General features: G+C 37.3%; 1 protein-coding gene across 1 annotated transcript in view; it reads left to right on the top strand.

Annotated features, from left to right (window-relative positions):
- Positions 1-16,232, top strand: part of ASXL3 (ASXL transcriptional regulator 3) — a 179,811-nt gene that overhangs the window by 29,252 nt on the left and 134,327 nt on the right. The window contains exon 2 of the mRNA XM_078060460.1: positions 2,197-2,279. Coding sequence (XP_077916586.1) covers positions 2,197-2,279 — 83 coding nt within the window. The remainder of the gene's footprint in view (positions 1-2,196; positions 2,280-16,232) is intronic.

Below are 16,232 nucleotides of genomic sequence, written 5' to 3'. Positions count from 1 at the left end.
CTTCTGGTGTTCTGTGTGGCTTCATCATTTCCTTCCTGCCTCTCACCCACTTCATGATGTAATTCTTGGCACTTTTACTTCCTTTGTAGAGTAGGATGTGATGTCATAGAGAAGGGGACAGGGCTATCCAAATTCTCTCAATTGCTGGGAGGAGCGGCCCAGGTGTGCTGAGGGGCCTGTACTCAGGAAGAGAAACAGGGAATCCTCCACAGTGAGTAACCCCACTTTTGAGTGCACCCAAATTTCCGTTAAAACGTTGCCCAGTACGCTGGAGTTTCCTCTTCGGCCCTTTCTAGATTTAATCAGTTTGCCTTTTGGACATTCCCAGTTCAGCTCAATTGTCCTCCTTTCGCTCCCTTGTCCCCTCTCCCCCCCTTTCTGCCATCCTGTGTCTCTCCCCGCCAGTTTCCCTCTTCCTTGCTTGCTTACTTGTGTCTGTCTGTGTCTTTTGACCTTCTGCCCATATCTCTTATGAGAGACCATGAGTGTCCCCAGCATTGCCTGTCATTTGGGGTGATGCCCACCCTATATATAGTCCATGCGCCCACAGCATCTCCTTTCAGTAATTCATAAGTATGCACCGTTCTACTTACAGTTCTCGCCTTTTTGTTTTCATGTCTATTTCTTTCCCGCCTTTCTCTGTGATCTAATCTTCCTCCTTTTCAGCTCTACGATGCAGTTTCCTTCTTGCCTTTTTTTTTAACCAATATTTTTTACACGTTAGTCCTCTTCCCTATGCAGCTGTGCCTATGTTTCTTTTTCCCCCTTCCCAGTTTTCAGGTGAGCTCTCCAGTGGCCTCCTCTGTGAGGACCGTGTTCCTTCTTTCCTGTGGACATGCTCGTTGCCATACCCTCTTTCTAGTGTAGCTCACATTGCTGGGTTCTTTAAAGGACTTACTGACTACGGCTAAGGGACGGGTCCGGACTGGGGAAAATGGGGACATTTCCTGAGAACTAGAGAGAGGGGAGAACAGGAAATTGGCCCCGATGGTGAAGGCTGGAATGGGGCAGGCTGTCTGTAAGTCACCGGAGACCTTTGCCAGTGCTAGTTGCAATTTGGCCATGATAGTTAGGAGGGATCACAGAGCTATTTTGAACAGGTGCAGAAGCCTTTTCAATTTTTAGTTTTTAAAGTGACCCTGTTACTAATTATGATCGTTCTAGTAAATAATCCTAAATTAGAACTCTAGAATGTGCAGAAACTTCTGTACAGCATCTTTAGGTGTTGTGTACCCTCGGAGGAAGTCACTGTGAGGATGTGTGTAGACTTGGTTCTCATCCCCGGAGGTGGCCCCTGTCCGTGCTGATGAGCAGTGTGGGCGCTTTTGTTGACTGCTTTCCCTACATGTAATGAAATCCCTGGATAAATAAAGAAACTTGATTTCCAGGTCTGATGGTCTAATGCCTGTGGAAATAATGAGCCAGGTCCCATGCATTCCCCACACTTTGTTTAAAACAACTCCCTTCCACTCAAAAATAAGGAGGCCAGAAGGGGAGAGCAAGAAAAATGGGACTCAGTTCATAAAACTGAGGTGGGCTGAGTGGGAAGAGGAAGGGGTTTACTTGAAATTAAGTGAAAAAGGCAGAAGAAAGGAAACTGAGCTGAACTGGAACACACACTGTAATGGCTTACTTGGGTTTCTGTAGGCTTTTTTCCCATTTTGGCCATGAAGGATTTTTTTTCCCTCATTTTTTTTTTTTTAATACAAAAGAGGTTGATCAAAATGTGAATCCAGTGAGGTTATTTCTAACCAGCACTTTGTTTTCTGCTGTTGCTAGTGTCCAGGCTCCATGTTTCCAAGGTCCTGGAGATTTAGGAAACATTTTAATAGCCTGAAAACCTGTCTTTAACCATAAAATATTGGCAATTTTTAATAAAGGAAATTATATACATTTATTAACTTGGTTTTCTCAGGTTTCACATTTCTTTTTTTTTTTTCTTTTTTTTGGTGTGTATGCCTTTGTGATATTTTTTTTTAAGAATGACCCCCATGTTGCAGAAATTGCCATAAATGTCCAGAAAAGAATTACATTTTCACTTTAGACACCTGAACTGTGTGATGGGACCTTATTTTGACGTAATGGCCCCTTCCCCCTTTAAAATTTTAAGGAAGCCTTGCATGATTCACAAACATTTTTATTTCGTATGCTTTCATACAATAATACAGGAATTTTATGTTTATTTTTATTTTTTAGGCACTAGAAAAACACCCCAATTCACCAATGACAGCGAAGCAGATATTGGAAGTCATTCAGAAAGAAGGGTTAAAAGAAACAAGGTCAGTATTCATATTTACATTTTCTATTTTCATTGCCACTAATTGCAAAGCAGTAGATGTATCTAGATTTTGATATTGTAGTTGATTGTGGATTAAGTAATTACCTGCAAATTCTTTTGTGATTGCCAAATATTTGGATGACCGAAGATTTCCTTGGAACTGCCTGTTGGCTTAATAAAATACATTAGACAGGTTAACATAGAATGTACTTTGTTAACAAAGAGCCTTGCTGCCTGAATTAGTCCTTCATTGGAGTTACTCCTCTTTCTCTGTGTCTTGTAAGAGGAGATTTTGTTTCTGAAAGTAAAGAGGAACACTTGTACAGGCTTATTAGATAGATCCCAGGATATGAAGATTAGGTCACTCTGATAAAATTCAAAGTGCTAATAAATGTGGTTGGAAATTTAGCCGTTTTCTCTTTAGAATTCCTCTACTTGGAGTGTCATTAATCAGTTATTAAAATTAATAACAATTTTATTGAGATATAATTCATATACCATAAAGTTCACCCCTTTAAAAGGTATAGTTCAGTGGTTTTTAGTATATTCACAAAGTTGTGCAATCAACACCACTGTCTAATTTTAGGACATTTTCATCACCCTGAATGAAAGTCCATCCCCATTAAGCAGTCATTCCCCATTCCCTACTCCTTCCAGCCTCTGGTAACCACGATTTGACTTTTTGTGTCTGTGGATTTGACTGTTCTGGACATTTCATATAAATGGAATTATACAATATGCAGCCTTTTGTGTCTGGTTTCTTTCACTTTAGCAGAATGTTTTCAAGGTCCATCCATGTTGTAACATGAATCAGTATTTTACTCCCTTTTGTTGCCAGATAATATTCCATTGTATGGATATATACTGCGTTTTGTTTACCTGTGATAAGCCGTTACTAATTTTACAGTTTGGCCTTTAGCCATCAGTTGAGGGCCATTTTGATATTACTCAAGGAGAAAAAAGAAGTTTGTTACAAAATAAAATAAACCTAGAGCTGTCATATGAGTATGTGATCGTCCATGTTACATAGTGTGAATTACTTCTGTATGAAGTTGTCCACCTCTAAGCCATCGAGCATGCAGTAGCTGCAGCTTGGTGAGAGTTAGAGCTGCAGAGCTACCTTTTGGATGTTTTTACTGATATTGAGGTAGAACTGCTGAGAGAAAGGAATATCTTCCTGAGGCCAACTTTTCCTAAAAAAATCGGTGTCACCTGTAACTCCTCTTACTGTAAAGCGTGGGTAACATCAGCTTCGAGCTGTTTAAAATGCATCCTTTGCAAGTTTGGTCCACGAACATCACGACTTAGAGGGGTGTAGGACATCTGGGCTCGGATTTTCATGTCTGTGTTGGAGGATTTTTCTGCCTGTTCTGAAGACACAGCTTGAGATAATGTAGCTACACCATTTGGAAGAATTGTGTCCCCAGCAGACTGGAGGCCACAGTGGGGAGAGAAGTTGCTGACAGAGCCTAACAGCTCTGCTAAGGGTAATCCTGTTCTTCGAAGCCAGATGACAGCCTGCAGAGTTAGGGACCAAAATGGGGACCCCTGGAAATTTCCTCCTTGCTGCCTGTCAGAAGCCCCGAAGATATTTATGCCATTTAGAAAGCACTGAAAATGTTTGTACAGCAGCCAAAAGAAAAGAGGAGGTAAAAAACAATCTAGGGATATCAACTCCTGTTGCATGTGGGCTCTGTGCCAGTGGAACCTGCCAACGTAGACATAATAAGCATCTCCTAGAAGCAGACATTTGAAATGTGTCCATTACGATAGTCTTCTCAAGAGGAGCGACTGTGCTGCCGTCAGTCGTTGCATACCTTGAGATCTAAAATTCCTGTACCGTGCCTCTGAACAGCATTTTAATTACACTTATTATTGTAACAGCATTATTTCATATTTTTCAAAAATCTGGTCTTCCCAGAATGGTACATTAAAGGGCTTTACGCATAGGTGGTTAACAAAACAAAACACAAAACAGCTCCTTGCAAGAATACTGAAATGGAAAAACGTAACCTGCTATTTCTCCGAATATAACCCTCCCTCTCTGCCCCCTCCACCCAATTATTGTGTCCTTCTATAAAGAAAAAAAACATGTTTGTTTTTACAAATACTGATGAACCAGTATGGTAATATTGGATGTACCTGCGAGGAATTCACAAGTTGAATAGGAAAGGGAGCAGGCAAAGAAAGAGACCGTAGTTCTCTTTGAGTTCTATTCTGTAAAATCAGCTCTGCATCAACGGGCCTCAGACCACACATTTTCGTTCGTATTTCTTTCTGCTTTCTTTGAGTCTTCTCTCTCCTGCCAATAGTGACCTGTTTTTATGGCCAGTGTGTCTGTGACCACTCTTCCCTTGTTTCCTGGTTTGCTTATGAGGATCATCTCTAAAATAAAAGTACATGCTTTGAGTGAGTTTTGGGCTTTGCTACCTGTTACGTGTGTTGTTTTAAGGGAGCAGATTCTGACATTTATTTTGCCTACTTAATGTACTCTTTTGCTACCTTCTGAGTTCCTAAATGTTTTCCAAATATTTATGGTAGCTGAGTAAATGAAGTGTAACTGTATCTGTTTTTCTTAAGTTACATTTAGAAATTCCATCATCATAAGGTCATACATGACTGTTTAATTTCTAGGTATTTATTAATGATGTGTTTTCCAAGAAATGCGGGTTTTATGATATGCCTGATTAAATGGAGGGGGAGGGGAGTGATTGTGAAAGTTACTAAGGTGGCCGTGACCTGCTGGTGGTCTTGGTGGATGAGAGGTCACAGTAGTGGTCCTCCCCCAAACAGCCCACCACTGTACCTAGCATTTCTAGAAAAAGAGAAGATTGGGGCTTTATCCATCATCATTCTGAACCTGGATTTAAACTAATGCCGTTTGTTTCAAGTTCCATGGGGGTCCTTCATTCCGTGTAGCGCTGACCTCACTGTCCTGTAATTTTGTCCTTGTTTGTCTACCTGCGCCTGCCTGTGGGCTTTTTAAGGGCAGGGCCTCTAAGACTCCTGACACTCAGCAGATAGTCAATCAGTATTTGTTGAGTAAATAATCTTCTTTCTCAGGATGTTAATTTTCTGGTGCTTAATGATGACTTTGGCTTCCATTTGGGGTTAGAAGCTTCTTTTTAACGTTATATGTTGTATTTTTCATCCTTTATAATACTTTGTGTGTTTTAATCAAAAGGAACCTAACAGTTTTGTGGGTACCCCATTAAATATATGCATGCTGATAATCTCTGGCAGATTATATGTGAGCAAGTAAGGCTGTTGTGCTGTGGCCTGTTTTCAAACACTGCAAGTGCCTCTGGTTTAAACTTGTCATTTGTAATAGAAAACACACAAATAATTTTGGCAAAGCTGATACGAGTATTTGAAGGAGTTCAGTATATGTGATATTGTTAATTTATTTGACTGTGATGAAATTCTTGACATTTTATGCTATCTTTTCCTCTTTTCAAGTGATACCTTAAATTGCATACTTTTTTATGTAGACATGATAAAAAGAGGACAGCTTTTCTATATCATGTTCTTTGTATCTTTTTCATGTTATTGATGAAATGTGTAGTGTGTGATTAAATTCTATTTGGAAAAGACAGACTGCAAAAAGTACTTTCCATGTGGTTTTAAAAAAGGTCAGAAGGCCATATGATTTTTGTTGGAAAAAAATAGTATCATGGCATGATTTGCTAGAATTTTTAATGAAAACTTATTTGGTAGGTTTTAATTCCCTTCTGTATAATAACATAGAAGATTTTTATCAATATAATTTTACTCTGGTCCATCTATGTATTTGATTCTGAGTATTTCCAGGATTTTGTTACTTTGTGTTTATGAGTTGTGAACCATTGATAAGACATAGCTGTTTGGAATGCTTTTCAGATGATCAGAATCTTATAATCAATCAAATAGCCATGTTGCTTGTATAGAGGGGATAAAAATGTGCGTATTCCAGTCTGCTGCTTTTGTGGATGGATATTTGATATAAAGCCTGTTTGAACTGCTTGACTAAACATTCCCCCTTCCTCAGGGAGTCAGGGTGCTACTGTAGAATATGGTCTTGTCTGCAGTAATTTCAGTATTGTATTGCCAAAGTGAGCGCTTGTCTCCAGTAATTAGAAAGATGTTCATAGAAAAAGAGGAGTAACTCCAGTTACCATGTTGGTTTGGATGACATTTGGGGTTGTCCTAATTCTGCTTTTCTGTTTTTGGTTTGCTTATTCAGAAGTTCTAATTCCTTTACAAAGAGGACTGAGGGATTTTTGATGCCTGAGGATATGGTTTTCTCTGCTTATGTAATTTTTAAAGTGATGCTTCCAAAGAAGTATGTGCTCTCACATAGGAACACATCCAGGGGCAGCAAGGTCAAGCAGTGAGGCTTGCAGCACTTACCTAGTGAGAGCAGACCATTCATCAGTGAGAGATAATTTCTTATGGGCATCATCATTACAAGATACCTGTCATTAAGGTAGCATGAACCTTGATTTAGTTTTCATATTATCTGCTAATAGGCAGATGGTTTTCTAATGGAGATAAGGCAGTCATAAAATAAAGGCAAAAACCAAACCAAAACAAAACAAAAACCACCCCACATACACAAAGCAATAAAAAAAAAAACCTCTGTTGGTTTGAGGGCAGGGCAATATTTATGAGGTACATTTTTACAAGATTATAGATGTCTTACTTTAAAAAAAATCTGTTAGATTTCACCAACCATTTGCAGAGCAACAGCCTATGATTATATATCACAGTAGGGACATTTGAAAAGCTTTATAAACAGTCTCTGTTGTGTTTAGTGTTACTCAGAATATGGACGTATTTTTGACTTTGCAATGTGGAACGTGAAATTGACAACCCAAGATTTTGTAATTATTCTGGTATCAATGAGAACTTTTTTCTCCCCACTGATAATTCTTAGAATAAATTTGTTTTTAGCTACTCGCCTTAAGGTTTTGCATGTTTTCTGTTTTGCAGTCTGTGTTATGATATGCTGAAATTAGGATCTCTGCTTCGTACTGTGGTTTATTAAAGATGTTGCATTTTTCTAGGGGGATAAATGTCAGAAAATTCTATTACCATGTATAGTGACAAACAATAAAATTTCTTGGCATTTCTCTTGGTGAGATTTACGTTTCTAATTAGTACTATAGGAGATGATTCTTTCTCGCTGCTGAAATGTTTTGTCCAGAGATAAGACAGAAACACAAATAATTTCTACTGCAAAATCAATTCTTATCTCCAGACTCCATGTTGGCATCCCTCCTTTCACACTGAAATGGTGGTCTAGTTTGTGCTGAGGCATTTTAGAATTACAGTGTTAACTCACAGTGTCACCACTGCCATTTGCTAACATCTAATCCTCTCATTGTGTAAATGGTGTGCACGGTCAGCTACTTAGAGGGGGCAAATGAGACAATGGTGTTATTAAACAGAAACATAGGACAATCTGCATTTATTTATGCATGTGTATAGCTGTGTGTGTGTGAATGTGAGTGTGTAAGCGAGCCTTGAGAATAATTTACCTCTTTGCTGATATAAAATTTTACTTGTCATCATTACTCAGATTAGAAGTCTCAATCAGTCATTCCCAACTCCCTTCTTTGATGCCCCCATGGCCAGTTGGTTCTTGGGTAGTGTTAGTTCTGCTTCTTAATTACATCTTTCTTTCTTTGTATCCCTACTCCTTCCCATTCAGTCTTTGCACTTGTAATTTTTAAACTAGATTAATGTAGTATCTTCTTCTCTGGTCTCTTTAAACCCAGTCTCCCCCATTTTAAGTACGTTTTTTTCCCTCAAATAAACACTACCATTTATAGTAGGATTTCTTAACTAATAATCCAAAATATTCCAGAGAATGTATTGCACCTAGCAAACTATGAATCAATAGGTATTGTCCATTATATGTTTGGTGATAATTAGATGAAACTGGGGTATGTTGCTTTTTTCCTAGTCACGTGGTACCTGAATAAATGCATGATATTCTGATAATGTAGGGTTTATGATGTAAATGATGAGAGCATCCATTATATTTTATAGTTAGATGGGATTTTGAATTTGCAATCTGGTCATTTATGTATATATTTGGTTCTTCCCAAAAAATACCACTCGAAATATCATTCATTGGCATTGTACATAATTAACTTGCTTTAAGTTAAATGGTGTAAAACTGGTTAAATAAGAATTCAGAATTTTTACATGAATATCACTAATTGTTTAAAAATAACTTTGCAATCTGTCACAAATTAAACTTTTTTAACTTTTTTTTTTTTTTTTTTTAGTTTCAGGTGTACAACATAGTGATTTGACAGTTCTATACATTACTCAGTGCTCACCATAAATGCAGTCACCATCTGTCACCATACGTTATTACAATATTATTGACTGTATTCCTTATGCTGTACTTGTAATCTCCATGACTTATTTATTTTAAAATAGGAAGTTTGTACCTCTTAATCCCATTCTATTTTATCTAAACTTTTTTTTTTTTTTTTAAATTATGGTTACTTTTCATTTTGTGAAAAAGTGATTCAGGGGAATAAGATTATATATTCCTTTGGAATCATTTCCTGAGTTAAAGTAATTATGTGAAACATTGCCCTACGAGGTAGGCTTCCAGCTCCTAGCACTACCTAATCAAACTGGACGTGGGCAGCTTTAAAGCCTTAGTAGTCAAGCATCTGCTTTTATAGCCACAGGTAACTGCTTGCCTTCCGCTGTGACTTTTCATGATTTTGGAAGGTAGAAGTAGAGCCCCAGGAGGCGTTCATGAACTGTGCTGTGTGTGTGCACGAGTGCTCACACGCACTTGTCGTAGTTACCACAGTGTTCCGTAAGAGCCTAGAAGATCGGGTGGCCAGAAGGAGAGGTAGCCCTTGTCAGATGGAATGCCTCACGCTAATGTGATAAATTTAGAACAGGACTCTTCCTAGTTCCCTGACTGAAGTCATGTTAATAGTGATTGGCTTAGTCTGCTCAGGCTGTCATAACCAAACACCATGGACTGGGTGGCTTAAACAATAGAAATTTATTTTTCACGGTTCTGTAGGCTAGTAGAAGTCCCAGGTCAAGGTCTAGCAGGGTAGGTTTCTGGTGATGGCTCTCTGCCTGGTTTGCAGATGGTCCCCTTTTCACTGTGTCCTCACATGTCCTCTCCTGGGTGTGTGCGTGCAGAGAGAGAGGGTGAGCTCTTTGCCGTCTCTTCTTATAAGGACACTACTCCTATCAAGAAGGCCCCATCCTTATTAGACCTCATTAAACATTAATCAGTTCCTTAGAGGCCCCATCTCCAAATATAGCCACGCTGGGGGCTAGGGCTTCACCATATGAGTTTTGGGGGCACAAAAATTCAGTTCATAATAGTGATTCAGAACTTGGAACTTTAGATCGCCAGAACTCATGGCGTAACATAAGAATATTTCTAGAATTTGGAATAGCTGATTTATCTTGGAGGGTATTCATAACAATATGCTTAACATTGTACTGTGCTTCTGTTTTTATATACTCCTAATATGTATTTTCATATGTTATTCTTAACATATAAACCATAGAATACTCGGCTTAAGTTTTGTGTTCAAATATAATGTCTATATTCATATAACATAAATTTATTTGGATTTTATTTGAAGCCTTTGGTGAAAGTAGCTGTGCAGATTGCCTATAACCCTCAAGGCATCAATATTCACTAAGGAATGCGATTATAGCTATGAAGTGGCCATTTCTTAATACATCTTTTTATTCTGTCAAGCTTGCTTTCTCCATTCTGCCAAATAATTGAACAAAAAAAGGTAATTTAGGTGATTTCAGCTTTATCAAGATCTAGGTATAATTTACTCCAGAAATACTGAGCACTCTATAAATATTTCAGTGCAGAAATAGAAGCAGAAATGGATATAAAATTACATTATATGTGACTCTAAGTAGCCTATGCAGGTGAAAACCTTTGGGAAGGAATAGGCATTAAACTGGGGTGATTTTATTTAATCTTTTTCTAAGTGGTATTTTTCTCTTTATCTCTTAATTTCATTGCTTGTGCTCTTAATTGCCACATGCCTATGATTTTAGTTTTGCTTCGTTGTTTTGAACTTGACAACATAATTCAAATGCAAAACAGTTGATATGCTGACATGGGGACTTCTTTTTATAGTTGATTTGTTTTCAGAAGAATAAAAATTACGACGTTTTGTTAAGCCAGGTTTTCTAAAAGCTACAATGTGTAATTCCTAAGAACAAGTCTTAGTTCCTTCAGGACGATTAAAGACTATTTATCCTGCAACTCCTGAGATGCTTAGATGCAGAATCAAATTGATAATTGTGGACTGGGATTCTGCCTGAAATTCGGGTGATTTCTATCAACATTTTTTAAAAAAAGAAGTGAAGATCTACTGTGGGTGGTGTGCAAGGCTTGTTTGTGCTCAGGCTCAGCCCTCTCTTCAGTCTGACCAGGTATAGGTGCGGGGCTTTGTCTGGTGCTTTGTGATCAACTTAGAGGACATCGGAGAAGAGAAAAGAAAGTTGTGGAGATGTTGGTATCATAACATGATGGTAATCAATTAAATACCTACTAAGTGCCTGCACACTGTGCTCATTGTGTTAGATCCTGAGGTTTTGTGGAAGCTTTAAGGCATGTATTCATTCCATTAACATTTATTAAGCACATGTTATGTTATTGAGAGGGTAGAGGTCGCTGGATTAATGAATGAATAAAATGTAGTCCCTGCTTTTTGAGGATTTAACAACACGGTTCCAGACCATTTTCTGTGTCATTTAATAAGGTCTTTTAATCTCTTCTCTGTAAAGCATGTCTTCAGCCTAGTGCATAATGATTAAAAAAATAAATATATATATATTTAGCTTTATATATAAATATGTATAAATTACATATATATTTAGTTTTTAAATTTAGGAATTTCTAATTCTCTCTTGAATTCTTTTTTTTTTTTTTTAAAGATTTTATTTATTTATTTGACAGAGAGAGGGACAGCGAGAGAGGGAACACAAGCAGGGGGAGTGGGAGAGGGAGAAGCAGGCTTCCCGCGGAGCAGGGAGCCCGATGTGGGGCTTGATCCCAGGACCCTGGGACCATGACCTGGGCCGAAGGCAGACGCTTAATGACTGAGCCACCCAGGCGCCCTAAGTCTCTCTTGAATTCTTGATAAAATATATGATATTCCAACATGTCAAGCAGTATTGTCTTTCCATCACAAATATAAGGCCATTATGGTTAGGAATTTATATATTTGTATCCATTAATCTGTTTGGCATAGAGCTGAGATACCATGCTTTATGCAAATTAATGAGTAGGGGCTTGATGGTTCAAAGGATTCCTAATTTTTAAAAATCACTTGCTTATATTAGGCCCAATGCTAAAGACTTTACATGAATTATCTTTTTAAAAACTTTGAGGTGGGTTGATGATATTTTATTACCCATTTCACAGATAGGGAAATTGAAGCACGTGAGGTTAGGTAACTTGAGACCGTTCACCCAACTAGCAATTGGCAAATCTTGGATTTGATGTCTGATTCAGAACCAATTGCATTTAATCTTTTAAAAATATTTATAGCTTGAGCCTAGTAAAATTTTGGATTAAGGAAAGTGTTGGTTATGTGGATTCTATTAAGTAAATTACTGCCACCCCAAACTTATCCCCTTTAGCAGCTTTTCGGGCTAATTTTTGAGTTTCTTATGTATTACTTACTGAGTTAAAGTCTAGTCTATAGATAGGTGTGTTCAGACTCTTCAAGTTTATAGCCTAATAAGTAGGATTGAAGGGTGAAAAAGACATTTCAGTAATCTGTTTAGATTTGGGGAATGCAAAGCCTCAGATGAGTTTTTAACTCTTATGCTTGTCCAACGTAATGACGACTTTGAGTGAACATTTGGGCTTACAGACAGCAACAAGACATACTTGAATGTACCTTCTTCCTGTTTGTTTTAGAAGGTAATGCTGCGAGGATGGGAAACAGGCCTCAGGTACTGGGAGGATCAAAGGCTTCAGAGGATTCTCACCATATTGTTGTTGATATTGGACTTAACAGATTGAAACTTGTTTCTGGGGTGCTTGCAAACTGTGACCAGTCAAAGTATAATTGCTAACAAAATGTAGATAATCCAAAGGGCAATTTTAGAGGGTGGCAAGTGACTCCATTTGTGAAACAGTTGAATGAAAATAGATGGGATTGACTAAACCATGCTTAGATCGGGGGAGGGGAGGCTAAGTTATTAACATTGTTCTTCTTTTAAGAGGTGCATCTAGGGGGAGAAAAGGAGGCCCAAAAGAATAAGTGAGTATGGTTTCAGAAGCAGCATTACTGCCTTTTTTGGGGAAATTATCTTAAGCAAAGAAGGAGCAGATGTACTTTCCTGTCATTGGTAATCTGTATCACGACCATTTATCCATCCTTCCTCATCTCATCCATCCATTGTATTTCCACTGGGAGGTATAAAACACTACTCTTTCCTTTTTATTTTTATTTTTCATTTTTCAAAAGACAGATGTAAAATTTCCAAGCAGAGCACGTTCTCCTTCAGGCCACTACAGCTAACCTGAATTCATTACTTAGTTCTTTTCTAGCATGTCTGCATGAAATACAACAATTTGTACAATGATTATTTTTCAGTTTGTTGCTTAATTTGTGTTTATTGAAGGTGACCTGCTGGTTCTAGATACAGAAAAATGGCATTCATGAAGATTTGTTGGAAAAAGTTGTTGCTAGTGGGAAAGTCTAAATGGCTCCAATCTTAAATTCTGAAGTGTCAGGATGAGCAAAGATCACTTTAGAAGGAAGGGCTGAGTCAGGAATACAGAAAGTACTATTTGGAATTCCAACAGTTTTCACTGCTCACTTATTTTATCCAGCCTTAATATTAAAAATGTTAACTTTGATTTTTTGAATTAGAATTTATGTTAATACTATTTTTAGATACCACCCTTTTGAGGCAGCCACCTATAACTTAATTTTCAAAGTTTTATAAATTAGTTTGGATATTAGATACAATGGTATATTCTTACTTTTCATAACAGAGTGATGAGGAAGTGTGAAATAGTGTTTGTAGAAATTTGAGTAGGAGCAGATAATTATCTAAATTTTAAATCTAGTCCTTTCCTTACTCAATTTTCACCCACCTGGTCACCCAAGCAGTTTCCAGTCTTTTTTAGAAGAGTTTCTTGGGATAGAAGAATAGTGGGCTGAATAATTCCTAACAGCTGAAGAATTAGACTCTTTGGTAAAGTCAGGACTGTTTTACACAAGGGGCCATTTGCTATTGTCATTACTATCCCAACTCTAAGCAATGCTCTTGAGAATTTATTTGAAAGCGAGCTTCCTTTAAAACAATGCATTTAGACCAGCCTTTACTACATTAGGTTGCAATCTGAGATGAAGTTTAACTCAGTACTATAACATTCTGTTTCTGGTAAGGACTTTGCCGATCATATGGTCTTAAACTTTTATTTTACAGATCAATAAACTAAAGCTTAGAGAAGATGAGTGGTCCGCTATAATAGAACCAGTAAATATTTGACTCATCTTAAAACTTAGATGAGGCTGATCGGTTTTGAATTTAAGAATGTGCAAAAGCCTAGTAGTAAGTGAAGGCAAGACCATATAAAGAAAAGAAGATAAATCTATTCTAAGGTACTATTAGAAGGGACATGTCTTTCAATTGATTTTCCTGAAGCGATGGGTTTTCATTGATCCAGTCACCCTCTGTTACCTGATTTTATTGGCCTCCAGTAGAACATATTTGTAACACTGTTGGCCGGAGTTAGGGGTGTGAGAGAGATTGTACTGTAATTTATACTTCAACTAGTGATCTAATATTCTCGAATTTGGCCTCAGTAGCTCCTTGTTGCCATCAAGACCTTGCTCAAAGGACTTTGGGAAGAACAGGGGAAGAGGTTGCAACCATCTTATGTCCCTTCCTCTGTGGGCTGATGTAGCTAGCCAGTGAGCTCAGTAAAGCACAATGCCTTAGATCATTTTATTGAATATTCTTATTCCAATTATTCTTTGGAATGCCTGTAATATGAGGTAATATGTGAAGCAAGGGTGAATAGATTTGCGCGCAGACAAGTTGATGCAAACAGGTCATCCGGCAGCCATTCTCTTCTGTTCGTATTTCCCCTTTGGGCTCTTACAGCCTGCTCTTTTTCTTCATTCACACTGTGATAATATATTTCTGTTTACTTATTAAATTTTCCTCTATTCTCTATAAAAAATGGATAGCAATTAAATATTTAGATGTAATCACAATAAAATTGAGTGGACTGAGAAGTCCAATGGGTAAATTGTCAACTTACAGCAAAAATCTACTTTTCACTTATTGATTCTTTTTTCTGGCATTGATGACTCATTTGACTTTTCTTATAAATGGATCTCTAGTATATCAGTGTGGTATGGAATATATGTGATGGTTATTTTCTGGATTAAGTGAGGTGAAACTCAATATAATTTGGAGCTATCAAATTCTTACGAATTCATGATATGTTGTCTTATTCCTCACTTACAATATAATAATACTGACTTCTGACCTTTCCTCTGCCTAGGGTTGTTATATAGATTAAAATTTGAAAGCCTATTATAATTATATGTTGCTGATTATATTAAACCCTTTGCAATTAATTTATATATGTTCAGGTTATTTTTCTTAGGTTTTGCAAATTGCTATCCAAGAAACTACTTTGATTTTGCATTTACCTTACAGCATAGCCTGTTTATATAAGCTAGTGTGTAGTTTTGTGCAGGTATCATGGAATGCCAAAATAAGTGATTAAACAAAATAAAAGTTAATTTCTCACATTATATTTGAAAGGTAGGTAGTCCCAGGAATGGATGAGATAACTTTGCTACATCAGGATATTCAGGGAGTCAGTGTCCTTCTGTCTTATTGTTCCATTATCCTTAGGATTTTATCCTCATCCTGATGGTCTAACATGGCTTGCCACCAAATCCATGTTCCAAGAAGCAGCTGGAAGAAGGGACACATGCAAGTCCCTTTATTGATACTTTCTGAAAGTTGAGCTTAACAGTTTTCTTCTTGTCCATTGGCCGGTTACAGAGTTGCACTTAGCTGAATGGGAAGCTGGAGACTATATTCTGTTGCAGGTGGTGTGTTCCCAGCTAAAATGTAAGTCTTCACTGTAGGGAAAGGTAGTTATTGAGGAACAACTAACAGCCTCTGCTATATCTGTTTTTAAATTAAATCTCATTCTTGGGCTTGATATAGGTTAAATATGTATTACCATTTTTGACATTTGAAAACATAATTACCTATTTACTTGACTTCATGCAAACATTCCATATATTTTCAAGTCTCTGACTCTGCTCAGCCTGTAATGACCTTCACCATTTCTTGTCCCCACCTCCAAAACCCAATTCCAAAGTCCTATACCACTTCCTCAGTAAAGAATTCTTTAATTCTAGCTCTAATTCATTGTTTTATCCTTCCTATTCCATTATAACATAATATGTGTGTTCCTTTGTTGTAGCATCTAATAAACTCTCTCAGATTTTCTCTTGTGATAATAGGACTGCAATTTTCTTAATGGTAGAGTTCATGTCTCATTGATTCGTCTCTTCCCCATGGTGCCCTTCATGTAATAGGTTCATGATATTTTCTGATTGAGTGAATGGAAATTTTAATTCTCTATTTCTGCTTCTAACGTAATGTGTTATCCTGGATAAGTCACTCAGTCTTTTTTTATCTTTCCAGTAAAATGGGGGGAAATTGCAACTCTTTATCTGCATCATAAGACTGTTATGAAAATAACATAATTTGGAATATGTGCTGTCAATTGCAAGATACTTGATTAATGAAATTTCACTGTTCGCTGCCTTATTAGGAATTTGGGGAAATTAATCAAGATTAAATGGATTTCAAGTCAAATTCGTATTCTAAGGTATTTCACAGTAGTGTTTTTGGCACGCTGGTGCCAAAAGGTTGTTTCAATAAGTAT

Source organism: Halichoerus grypus, chromosome 13 (assembly GCF_964656455.1).
Source record: "Halichoerus grypus chromosome 13, mHalGry1.hap1.1, whole genome shotgun sequence".
Lineage (NCBI taxonomy): Eukaryota > Metazoa > Chordata > Mammalia > Carnivora > Phocidae > Halichoerus > Halichoerus grypus.
The sequence above is the reverse complement of the archived record's forward strand: the minus strand, read 5'-3'. Positions and strand labels throughout refer to the sequence as shown.